Source organism: Diospyros lotus, chromosome 1 (genome assembly GCF_014633365.1).
Source record: "Diospyros lotus cultivar Yz01 chromosome 1, ASM1463336v1, whole genome shotgun sequence".
In the NCBI taxonomy this organism is placed as follows: domain Eukaryota; kingdom Viridiplantae; phylum Streptophyta; class Magnoliopsida; order Ericales; family Ebenaceae; genus Diospyros; species Diospyros lotus.
The window spans coordinates 40,051,252-40,064,193 of NC_068338.1; the positions used below are offsets into that span (position 1 = coordinate 40,051,252).

The window sequence follows — 12,942 nt, forward strand, 5'->3', positions numbered from 1 at the left end:
ATTCTTATTAAATTCACGCGGTAGAAGCGGCCATGAAACCCGTGTATTAGTCCTCGATCGATACAGAGAGAGAGAGAGAGAGAAATGCTGAGAGAGAAAGCAGCAGAAGTAGCCCTGAACGGAAGATAGAATAGGAGGGAGAGACAAGGGCGGTTAGGCGACGGCTTCGGTGTCTCCGCCATTTTCTGTCTGAAGATAAGTTTTCAGCAAACAAGAAAATACGCCATCTGCTAATTTGCGCCGTCGGTCGTCATTGGCTCCGAAATGGCTGGGTACTGAAATCTCGGCTGTTTATTTAGTGCGAACCGTGAATACTCGAATTCCTTGTTTTGTTGGTTTTCCTACTGATTGGATTTTCATGTCTACTCTGTGAACTCTTTTTTTTTCTTTTTTCTTTTTTTCTTTCCAGATTCTAGGGTTTGGAAGATCAATTGTGAGTGTTTTCTGAGTTCTCGTTACTGTGCTTGTTTTCCTTTTTTGATGCTTGACCTTGAATTGAGATTGATGTCTTCATGATTCAGGTGGAGAGTGAGATAGGGCTTTTGAAGTGACATTGTAGTATTGGACAAGTGGTAATTGTTTATTGGCTTGAAGCGAATGGGGGACACTGAGGATGCTCGTAGTGATATGATGCAAAGACTACAATCTTCTTTCGGGACTTCATCTTCTACGGTCCCTAAGCAACCTATTTCTATAAATCAACTCGATATACCTCAGTTCAATACTTCACAAATTCGTGGTCCGATGAGACAATTTTCACCCAACTTTAATCTTGATGCCAGCAAGAGGGCTGGGATACCGCCGTCCCATCCTCAAATCCCTCCTATTTCACCTTATTCCCAGATCCCGACAAGCCGGGCTGCAAATCAGCCTGTGGGTTCTCAGAATTTTAGTCCTGGACCAACTCATTCGCGATCTTTATCACAGCCTTCTTTTTTCTCGCTTGATTCACTGCCTCCATTCAGCCCATCACCGTATCGGGACCCACCGTCAAGTTCTGGCACATTATCTACTGATGTGTCAATGGAGGATAAAGATGCGGGCTCGCATTCTTTATTGCCACCTTCCCCTTTTGGGAGGGGAAGTTCTTCTAGGGCAGGGGAAAGTCTTCCTCCTCGCAAGGCACATAGGCGATCTATTAGTGATATCCCATTTGGATTTTCAGCCATGATGCAATCATCACCACCTACTCTCCTCCCGGTCAAGAATCCAGGTCCTTTAGAGCGTTCCATGTCATCCAGGGATAATTCAAGTGCTAAGCCAATCCAACTGGTTAAGCGGGAGACAAGTTGGGAGAGAGGTTCTGAGAGCAATGCGGAAGGAATGGGTGAGAGGAAATCAGAAGGAGAAGTTGTGGATGATCTGTTTTCTGCTTATATGAATTTGGACAACATTGATACATTGAACTCTTCTGGGACTGATGACAAGCTGTCTAATGACAATCGTGAGGATTTGGATAGTAGAGCCAGTGGCACAAAGACAAATGGGGCTGATAGCAGTGATAATGAAGCAACAAGTAGCATGAATGATAATGGCAATGGTTTGCAAAAACAAAGTATTAGTTCTGCTGCTGAGAAGAGGGAGGGGATCAAAAGGAATGCAGGTGGAGATATTGCTCCAACCACCCGACACTATAGAAGTATTTCCATGGATAGTTTCATCGGAAAGATGAACTTTGGTGACGAGTCTCCAAAACTGCCACCATCCCCCGGAATACGCCCAGGACAATTGTCACCCAGCAATTCAATGGATGGGAATTCAAATACCTTTAACTTGGAATTTGGAAATGGTGAGTTCAGTGGGGCTGAACTCAAGAAAATTATGGCCAATGAGAAACTTGCTGAGATTGCATTAGTTGACCCAAAGCGAGCGAAAAGGTATTATGTTGATGAACGTTATCTGATACACTATAAGCAGGATCATGTTATAGTATACTAACTGGTTGATTGATCAATTAAGGATTCTGGCAAATCGGCAATCTGCTGCCCGTTCCAAAGAACGCAAATTGAGGTATATTGCTGAACTGGAGCACAAGGTTCAAACTTTACAGACTGAAGCAACCACATTGTCTGCCCAGCTTACACTATTGCAGGTATGGGTTAGAGTGCTTTGAATTAGTTGCATGTTTGTTAATATCAAGGTTCCAATGTTGCTTTTCTTTACTGTCATCTAGAGAGATTCTGCTGGACTCACAAGCCAGAACAATGAATTGAAGTTTCGGCTACAAGCCATGGAACAGCAGGCACAGCTTCGAGATGGTATGATCCATTTTTTTCCTGTATGTTAAGAATTTGTTTATCTTGAAGGATTGATAGTGCTTTTCGACCCAAAATCTGAAATTTTGAAAGCTCTCATTGTTTGCTGCTGCATAAATGTTACGAAGCTGATGCATGTGATACCTCATAGATGTAATATTTGACCCCAGGGAGAGAGAGAGTACTATTATAAGGTCTTTCTGTTTTTCGTTCTAGCTATCCTTTATATTGTAGGTGCCTCTAGCTTGAATGTCACTATGTTAAACTTAGCTGATTGTTTCATCTACAACATGTTTTATGCTGCACAATTGTGCAGCCTGGCTCAATTATACTTTCACTAGGAGCTAGGTTTTGGTGGGGGCAATTTTTTCAATATACCATCCTGGTATTATACATTTATAAGAGTACTTAAAATAAAAAAATAAAAGGTAACAAAAGCAATTTTGGTGGTGCAAAATTGCTCACCCTCAAGAAAAAGTGAGCTAGACCAATGGGGAAAGGCTAGGCTGCATCTGAGGTTGGACATGCTGAGTTGGCTTTCCTTTCTAGCAATGGGATCAACTCTTGGATATGCCTGCAAAACAGTCAAAGAACTGCCTCATGCCTCCAAAAGCTGGGATTTCCAATAGTTAAGTCAGCAACTGCTGAAGGTGAGAGATTGGTGTACTTTACTCATGCAGCGTGGTTTTATAGCTGAAAAGTTACCATTTCTAATTTTGTTCCCATTTTGTTCTATTATTGGGGGTGAGGATCCTGAGGGATTTTGTCCTCTTCTGTGAATTTATGGTGCTCAGCTTCCTGCCTTAGCTGATCTTATTATAGTGTTCCCAAGTATAGGAAGTGACAATGTGGCTCCTACCTAAAAAATCTCAGTAAAGCAAGTTGCCATATGGCGAGTAAACGTATCTAAATCTATTTGTAACATTTCACATTAAGTAGATACATACAGGATTTCATATTTTGAGAGTGCTGTAAAATCAATCCATTATCATTACTATTAAATACACTCCTTTCAATGTGTGTAACCAATTAATCATTTATCCAATCATAATCTGCACAATTGATTTTTAATTTTCTTCATTACTAAAAATGCTATTTCTACAATTGTGTAGCAACAGTCAAAATCAATTGAACTCTCAAAGTAAACAAACTTATTAAAAATAAGGTTTAGCTTAACAATAAATACAATTCAAATACTATCAATTAGGTGGCAACAATTAATTGTAATTAATTAAAATTATTTATCCCAAAAATTATGTTTAACATGAAAATTACCAGTATGAGAAAAAAGAGAGGCTTTTCTTCTGTACCTTATAGAAGTAAAGCTGCCGTACAATTGTGGAATAACTTTAATCCTTTTTAATCAATGTTCCTATTTTCTTCATTATCTTCTTCTCTTATTTTCTTTTTCTGGTGACTCTAAACGTTGCTTGAAAATAAATATAATTCAAATACTATCAATTAGGTGGTAACCATTAATTATAATTAATTAAATTTATTTATCTCAAAAATTAAGTATGACATAAAAATTACTAATATGGAAAAAAAAGATGGATGTTTTTTTTCCTTGCCTTAGTAAAGTTGCCATACAATTGTTGAATAACTTCAATCCTTTTCAATCATTGTTCCTATTTTCTTCATTATCTTCTTTTCTTTCTTCTACCTACACTATATAGTAGTCCCCAAAGAAAAGATTTTACGCCGTTTAGTTTATCAACAAGTTGTGATCAAGAAAAATATTTTCTTTTTTGATTAATCAAGTCACAATAGTATCTATAGTTTTTTTATTTTTTTTCAATCAAGCCCCCAACCTTGTGGGAAAACAGTAGTTAGGCAGTAGTTAGATCCAGAATTATTACAACTGAACTGGTCATTGAACCAATCGAGGTACTGTTAGTTCATTGTTTGAACAGTTGGCTAGATAATTTATTTATATAATACAATGATATTAGTAATTTGGTTTTATAAATATATTATTTTCAATTATTAACATAATTGCTTCAAATGGACAAAAGAGTCCTTTTATTCATTTTCAATGATTTAGCCTAGATTAAGAAGATCATCATCATCATTGGAGTTGTATAGTTCTCATCATCTTCCTCATCAGTGCCATTTAATTGACCTTTACAACCAAAAGTGGCCATGAACTAGAAGTTGAAGCTAATGTTCCAGTTGTTGCATTGCCTCCTTTGCTTTTAATATTATATCTAGACTGCTCAGCTCTAGCTATATTAGCAACAACAGTCAATTTAAAAAAATCATGACTTAACATTCTCTTTTTCAACACTCACTAGATATTTATATAATTGATGGGTGTGATCTGGTGTTTTAGTGTACATAATTACAACTCTCTTTTCTATTGTAGAACAGTAAAATAAATAAATAAAGAACACTAGAACTGAGCTTTGCGCCTTACTTGGCCCTTAAGCTCACTTAACTGTTCTTTTAACAACACTGTGTCTTTGATACTTAATATCTCTTTTCTGTATGCAAAATATATATATATATATGTATTGCATCTCATCAACTGGATGATCCAAAATTACCTGCATTTTTTGATTATAAATGGTTTCTGATGTATCAATTTTTTGGGTTTCTGATGCATGCATTTTGACTTTCCCTATTAATTCATTTGAAAATGGTAAAATCAGTTTGTTTATATCTAAAGTTATTTTTTAGTTATCCTTATTATCCGTAGGCGAAGAAACATTCTTTGTTAGTATATTTGAATTGCCAGTTACTTTAGCAAAAGTTTTACTTCCTACCAGTGAAAAAATAAAGTTCTGGTTTCCCATTGCACTTCAGTTATTTTTTTCATTATCAATCTCTAGTGAGTGATAATAAAGCTCTCCCCAGCCTCTCTATACACCTTATCTCTTTGGGCAAACATTTGAGTAACTGATTGGTTGGATTGCCATATTTATACTTTGAATGATACTTGTGGTCATTGTACAAAACCAATCATTTGCTGAATGGATGTGGCTTGAAATAAGTAGAGGATCTCGCTTTCACAATTTAGATTGTTCTTTATTATGAGTTAATATAACTTTCCATCAATTTTTTTATATAAATTATTTTCTAGAGCTTTGTGCACAAATTGTTCAATGCTTTGCTGCAAAATGGTAGTTTCTTAGATGTGGGTTCTTGTTACAGCTCTTAATGAAGCTTTAACTGCCGAGGTTCAGAGGTTGAAGCTTGCAACTGCAGAGCTGAGTGGGGATCCCTCGAAGTTCCAGCAACTTTCCATCAACCCTCAGATGTTCCAGCTGCACCAGCAGCAGTCGCAGACTGCACAGCAGTCACAGCCTCAATCACAACAGCAGCAGCAGCCAAATGCCGGCACCAGCACAAAGCAAGACTGAAGCCGCAAGTAGGCTGTAAAAGAAGATAAATGGCATGGAAGATCTGGGTTCTTATCTATTTATGTTGGCATATATGGTTCTTATTATTTAGCAGTAATCGTATCCAATGCATTCATTCATTAGTTTTGCATCTGCAACAGAACATAGTAAGATGTGGTTATTATATACTCCAAACACATCTCTAGCACATCCATCCCAAACTGTTTATTTAGGTCGTCATAGACATGCCCTTATATTTGTAGCCTTTTGTATGTTGAACCGAAGTTCATTTTAGCCTTTTGTTGCAACTATAGGAGGGACATATATATTTATATGAAGAAAAAAGAGTCGGATGGTTGAATTTTAACTCCCTTTTTTATTAACTTCTTTGTCTATATAAAGAGACAGATAGAGAACATGTGTTATTTAGTCCTGACTCGTGGAAATGGCTGTGGAATTATATTGTTTAGCCACATTTCTTGGTAGATGCGCCCTTGGCCTGTGGAGGCATTAGGTGTTGGGCGTTGGTTTCTGTGGCAAGAAATATTAGTTGTTGCCTCCACGGATATGGCGTAAAGTTATGTTGCACAGAAACATCTCATAAAAATTGTTTTCTCGTTTTTGAAATATTTTTTATTCTTGTTTCGAACTCTATTTATGTTTATTTTTTTAGAAAAATATTCGTTTTCACTTTTTTCGTTTCTGTTTCTGTACAACATAGGCACAAAGTATGGGGAGGTTTAAGTGAGCATCAGATGTTTGAATCCTTGGTGCGTCTTGTTGCCTCTTTGAGAATTTTGTTTGTTTGATGTGAAGGGAGATCTACAGGAGGATAGTTACTTCTTGAATGTCTGTTTCAATTGTCTATCAATTGTATTTGAATTTACTCGAAAGGCGAATTAAGGGGGAAAGTCACTTTCCTGCAGGACTAGTTGAGCGAAACTCGAAATTTGGGTTATATATGTATTAGTTGCTAGCTGCCAAGTGAGTTACTAAGTCTTCTGTTTATTAGAAATTTGGGACTTGCCAGTGCTTTTTGTGGTTGATTTTATGCTTCTGATAACAGCTTTGTTCTCACTAGTGGCACCTACTTCCCCGGGTTCACTGCAAGATGTTGGAGCATCAAAATTGAACTTGCGAGCAAAACTAAGGCCTAAAAGTACATTAATTGCATACTTGAACTTGTTCTATATTCAGTTCGTGATGTGTGGAATGCAACTTCAATAAAAACTGAAGCGTTGTGGAACATCTAATTTAAGAAGTCACGCATTGGCTTTCATCCAAGCAAAGATCATTGTTCTGGAAGTCTTTGCATTGCTCGTAGCATTTCGCCGTATATGTTCTGGTGAAATTATTTGAATTTTGCACCAATTTCTTATGATAAAAATGTTTGGAACTTTCTGAAGAGAAACCACCATGTATCAATGTTTTCCTTCTTTTTTTTTAATTTTTAATACGTTTCAAGCCTATATGGATAATTTATTGCGGAACTCTCGGCCACGGTGTATATATTATGGATTTGTTACTTTAAAATCTGACTTTTAAACATTTGGTTTAAGCGCTTATGGTTTTTTGCACGTGGTGTTAAAAGTTATCCAAAATTCAGATGCCTCTCTCAGCCTCTTGCCATTTTATTTCTTTTGTTAGATTTTCATAAGAAGTGCCACTCTCAAAGCCTTAGGAAGAAAGGGTCCAAAATTTGTAAAATTCGAATACAAAATCTCTCTAAGTCATCCATCCAACGTTTCTGCCAATCATCAGGGTACCAACAACCAACCCAGTGGTCAGCCTTCCTTAATGCATTGAGAGGCTGTTTGGCTTAACAGTTTGACCGCGTATAAGTCATTTGTGCAACTGATCCGTTATGATGCATTTGATGATTAAGTGTTTGGCTTAGCCTTTCAACTTATTCGCTATCCACTGAAACACTGCTATAGTAGCGTTTAGCAAAAACTGGTACCCCCAGCTTTGCTAGAAAACGTTGCATCGTTGACCAACAAAAATACCAAAATATCCTACATACCAAGCTCTCTTCTCCATCATCTTCTCCGAAGCTGTGCTTTGCCATTACCGTCGTTGCTGTCGTCGCCCCTCCTCCATATCGTCATTGCCATGGTCGTCGCGCAGCTGGGCCGCCGCAAGCAGCTCGTGTTGGTGGGTTGCGCCATCGCCTGATCTCGTTCCAGCCTCGATCGCGCCATCGCCTAATCTGGTTCCAGCCTTGATCGAGCTATCGCCTCAACTGGTGGGTCGCGCCATCGCCTCATCTGGTTCCTGTAGCATCTCAAAAATTTGGAGACAAGTAAAAATAATTAATTTGGATGTTGTGGATATCTTAGAATATTTAGGAATTTTTGAGAAATGTTTATTTATGATATTTTAAAAAAATAGGAAATTAAGGTGATTAATTAAATTAATTGAAAATAGTTATGAAAATAATAAAATAAAATATAGTAATAACAATAATAATAATAGTAATAATAAGAAAGTAAATTAAATTAACTTAAATTAAATTAATTATTTAATATATATATATATATATATATTTATATGTGTGTATGCATGGCGTGGCCTTGTCTTGGCCATGTCTTTTTATGGCTTTAATGCCATTGAGTTGAGTGCAATGAGATAAGCTTGGGCAGCAAAGTGGGAAGAGCAGCGCGCGGGGAAGGAAAGAAAGAAGAAGAAGAAGAAGAAGAAGAAGAGGAAGAGGAAGAAGAAGAAAGGAAAGAAGAAAGGGAGGAGAAGAAGGAAAGAAGGAGGAAGAAGCAGCGCGAGCAGGGAGCAGCGGGCGCGGGAGGAGGAGAAGAAAGGAAGAAGAAGAAGAAAAGGAAGGAAAGGAAGAAAAGAGTAGAAAGAAAAGGAAATAAGGAAAAATAAAAGGATTTTGAAATTTTTTTTGGCATTGAAAGTGATCAAGTACGTGGGTAAAAATTTGTAGAAGCATGATATGTGTAAATTATAAATTTTGCGCTATTAGAAATAATTAATTTACGTTCCGGATGTGTTATTTGTTAGGAAGTGATTTAATTCGCATCGGGAGCACAAGAGAGGCTGAAATCAACCATTTTCAGGCAAGCTCCTAACCCCCTCTTCGCGTTATTTATTTCCCTTGAAAGTCTTTGAGGTTTCTTCTACTCTAAACCCTCCCTCACCGTGACTCGGTTCTACGCATAAATAATAATAATCCGTGTAGTAACCATTTTATGACTTTTATTTTATTAATGAGTTTATTGTTAATGAGATAAGCCAAGTAAGGATGTCATGGCGTCTTTTATTTCGACCATCACAGAGCTTCGTATCGCTCCGCTTCCCTTGGGAATGATGTCGAACCCGTTGGGGTTAGGTTCTTAGAGAAATTGGTTATGGTTAGAATTAAGAAAATGTGTTAAAAGAGTTTATTATGTATGTTGAGATGACTTTATGTGAATGAAAAGTAATAAGAATGGTATTACGATGTTATGTGGTTATGTACATGAAGAGTTATGAGTTATGGAGAAATGTTATGTAAAGTTAAGCTGGGAAGATATAAAGTTAATAATGTCAGTAAGTGTGTCTAAGGGTATGGGTACAAAGCCACTGACTGTTGATCGTGGGTCGTGGCAGTTGATGGCTGGATGTATGGGCGCCAGTCATCGGTTGTTACGATAAGCGCTAGACGGCCAGAAGAGCTGGTACTCCAGATTCCCGCCTTGGTTTGTGCATTTCATGATGTGTGTGCTACAAAGGGCTGGGTTGCATTCACGTGGGGACATGCTTTGTGTGTGATGGGATGTATGAGCATTTGCATGACCCGGTTGGTCCAAGAGCCAATTTGGGTATCCTAGATGAGCATATGCATTTAGAACATGTCGCATGTGTGAATTCTTATGTGTGGACGTAGCAGGGCCTGATGCTTGGTTTATGGGGGCCTTGTCATCACGTTTATGCTACGGAAGCCCTTGCATTTCTTATGTGTTGCATTGCATGGTTCTAATGTTACTGTTATTCTGGACGGGAGTACCGTGCCAGGTGTCGGGAGTACCGACTCATGTGAGCTTCGGCTCGGCTTAGATATTAGCTCGGGGTTGGCCCGAGGGAAGACCAAGATCGCGGAAGTATATGAATATGTGATGTAGGACATGATGAACACATGAGAATATGATGGGAATCAGGAAAAATATGTAACAAGTATCAAGAAAAAACAAAAGTTGAATGTCAGGAAAAGCCGACCATGTCAGGAAAAGGCTAGTCTAAGAGAATGATGATATGGTAGCCTATGTTAGGCTACAACAGGTTTGTATGTGGGACCCGGGTGCCAATGTTTAACTTATGTGGGCCCCTGGTTCCTTATGTGCAGTTTATTTTATGTTATGCATGTAGAAGTAAGGTACGTATAGCTCATGACATGGCGTGATTTCATTGACATGAATTGCATGGGGTGTCATGGGAAGAGTCCTATCCTAAACCCGTAACGTTTCTTTTTAGAGTTTGCTGAGTCTCGCGACTCATGTTGTTTTACATCATTCCAGGTTAGCATATCCTGAGATCGCAGGTGTGTTCATCGGGGTTTGGGTCCAGACCGTCAAGTCATGGTAGCCAGTGCAGAGCTCTCCCAAAACTAGATCCTGGGTGTCATCGTGTCTTAATAAGGTTAATGTTTATGTTTTCAGAGTTTGTCGCATGTCATGTAAGCCCAGGTGGGCCCAGGTGATGAATGGTTTGTAAAGATTATGATGAGATGTTATAATAAAGAAAAATTATGATTTCAAAAAGGGTTATGTGTGTGTTGTAGGTGCGTCATTGTTCGATATCATTTTTATAATGACCCTCTCACGGATCCTCTATCCGCCGTAGGGGCTCCGGGAGGCGGGCCGTTACAGTTTCAGCCATCGCCATCGCCTCATCAGGCGCCGCCTTCAGCTTCGATTGTCGCCTCCTCCAGTGACGTCCCCAACCCTGTAAGTGTATATACACTTACAGGTATATACATATATATTGTATATATATTAATGGTAGAAAAAAATAAAGGATGTATGTATATTATAGTGATACTAGAGATAACTCGTGCCTGAAGGCACGTGCAACTAAAAAAAATTGAATATTAAATTTGAATGCAAAATAATCAAGTATTGAACTCGGACTAAATTGAAAGTCTAAATTTGCTTATATTACATATTTGAAGACAATATATATAGTTTTTAAACACGAAATTATCAAAAAATAAATATAAACATGCCTAAAGACACAGTGTAAACAATATTAAGATTAAAATACACGGTGTAAAAGCTCGGTGTATTATGTTGAAATTTATGAAGAACTTGTAAAAATTTTAGTTGTATTAAACGCTCTACAAAACTCAAATAATAAACAAACATATAAGATTTATAATGTTAATCAATATTGTAAATTAAAATATAAGAGCAAGTAAAAAAAAAAATTTAAAAAATGAACAAAAAAACATAAATTAAAGTTATTGTATAAACAAAAAAATATCAGTCTGTATTTTACAAAAAAGTATCAGTTAATATAATAAAGCAGTATGTGTTTTACAATTTCAACCTGTATTCTACAATTAATTACCAACCTATATCGCAAGGGTATGTGTGTGTATATATGCCTCTGTATATATATGATTGTGTAAGAGAGTGAGTGGGTGAGTCTGCAAGAGAGAGAGATAGAGTGAAGGAGTGGAAGAGAGAGAAAAGTTGGGCGAGAAGTCTAATTCAAAGCTCATCTCAATCATAGGATCAAAATGTATCTCTAATACATTTTAGACATTTTTAAAAAATCATTCTGCTTTATTATATAAATAGTTACCACGCGTATTTTTTTTTTAACTGACAGAGACTTGTATAGGGATTGAAGAACATGATGATAGGGTTAGGAACTTGCCTTGAAACAACCAATTCTTGATTTACACGAACTCCTGCTAGTTCGAAGCCTTCTTGGCTGCCACTCTGTACCTTAATTATATTTTCGAGCCTCTAATACGCTCTTCGAACTCCAAATTAATTTTTAAAAAAATTAATTTTTAAATTATTTTTGTGTGGGAAGTTCTGTGGGTGGGTCAATATACAAATTTGTTATTGCTGCTTGCTTGTTGGGTCTGTAGTATTTTCAGAGAGTTTGTTGTTATAGGTCATATTTGTACTACTGTTCCAACAGGTAATCCCAAATGTCAAATCACATAAATCATACAATGTTGTATTGCATGTGATGACCATGCGCGGATGGTTTGGATGAAAGTCAAATAGTTTCAATACACAAAATTAATTTAAATATCATTTTTTTATAATTTTATTTTTATTGATAATTTAATTTAAATATCATTTTTGGATAAACAAAATTAAATTTATGCAATAAAAAAAAGAAAATGACTATAATGCTTTCGATTAATTTTAAATAATTATATATAATTCTATTATTACAAATCATTGACAATTAAAATACCAAACCTACGGCTTAGTAAAAGAAATTTGTACCACTTGATAATTTGGGAAGGAAAAATAGATAAAAAAAAAGTAAAAAAAATATAACCACTAACTTTAAACAGATCTTAAACCTAAACAAAATCTCAATTTATTCCAAAAAATTATAAAAATCAATCCGTCCATAACATAACAAAATCTATTTCATTTTTGAATTTTGGTAGTAAGATAATTTTTAAAGAATTAACTTTGTTAAGTTTTCTTATTTTTGTCTTAGTAAACATGGTTCTTTTATTGACATTTTAAATAATAATTATTTAAAATTTCTTGATTTTTTATTTAATATAGTTTTTGATTGAATTTTAAAACACTATATTTGTGTTCTAATTTTTAAAGTTAAAATTACTTTACTTTTGCAATTAAAGATAAATTTGAGATTAATTTGATTTTATTACTTAAAAATAAATTGAATTGTGCTTAGGTTATGGACTTTTTTTTTTTTTCTATTTTTCCTTTTAAATTATTAATTGTCGTTACTTTTTTCCAAGACTAAGTTTGATATTTTTCTTTATTTTTTATTTTTTCTTCATTCCTCTTCTTCTTCATACGCACAGCCTGCCTGCGCGCAGAGCCATCGCCGATCAGCGCCGCCTGGGCCTCATCCGACCACCATTACAGCCAGCCTCGCCACCGCCGGCCGCCTCCGACCGCCGCGAGCCACTGTAGCTGGTCCCCTGCGTCTCCAGCCATCGACCGCCGCAGCTGCTTCAGCCATCGCCAGGTACCGATGCACCTGACCACTTCACTGCGGCCGCCTTCCACCTCCGCTGAGACCTCGATCAGCCTCCATAACTGGCCACCGCTGCTGCACGGCCGCCCCTGTCGCTGGTTCGCCCCTTACAGACTGCTGGTTCGCCCCTGTCGCTGGTTCCATGT

At 36.9% G+C, this 12,942-nt stretch overlaps 1 protein-coding gene across 2 annotated transcripts; it reads left to right on the forward strand.

Moving 5' to 3' along the window:
- The first annotated feature begins 31 nt into the window (after positions 1-31).
- Positions 32-5,963, forward strand: LOC127808692 (bZIP transcription factor 29-like). 2 transcript variants are annotated; one of them, XM_052347267.1, is made up of 6 exons: positions 32-272; positions 410-433; positions 522-1,877; positions 1,960-2,092; positions 2,174-2,258; positions 5,409-5,963. In XM_052347267.1, exons 3-6 carry the CDS (start codon positions 598-600, stop codon positions 5,615-5,617), a joined length of 1,707 nt encoding a protein of 568 aa, XP_052203227.1. In that variant the 5' UTR covers positions 32-272; positions 410-433; positions 522-597; the 3' UTR covers positions 5,618-5,963. The 2 variants fall into 2 exon arrangements, with proteins under 2 accessions (XP_052203227.1, XP_052203236.1); XM_052347276.1 differs by lacking the exon at positions 410-433.
- The last annotated feature ends 6,979 nt before the right edge of the window (positions 5,964-12,942 follow it).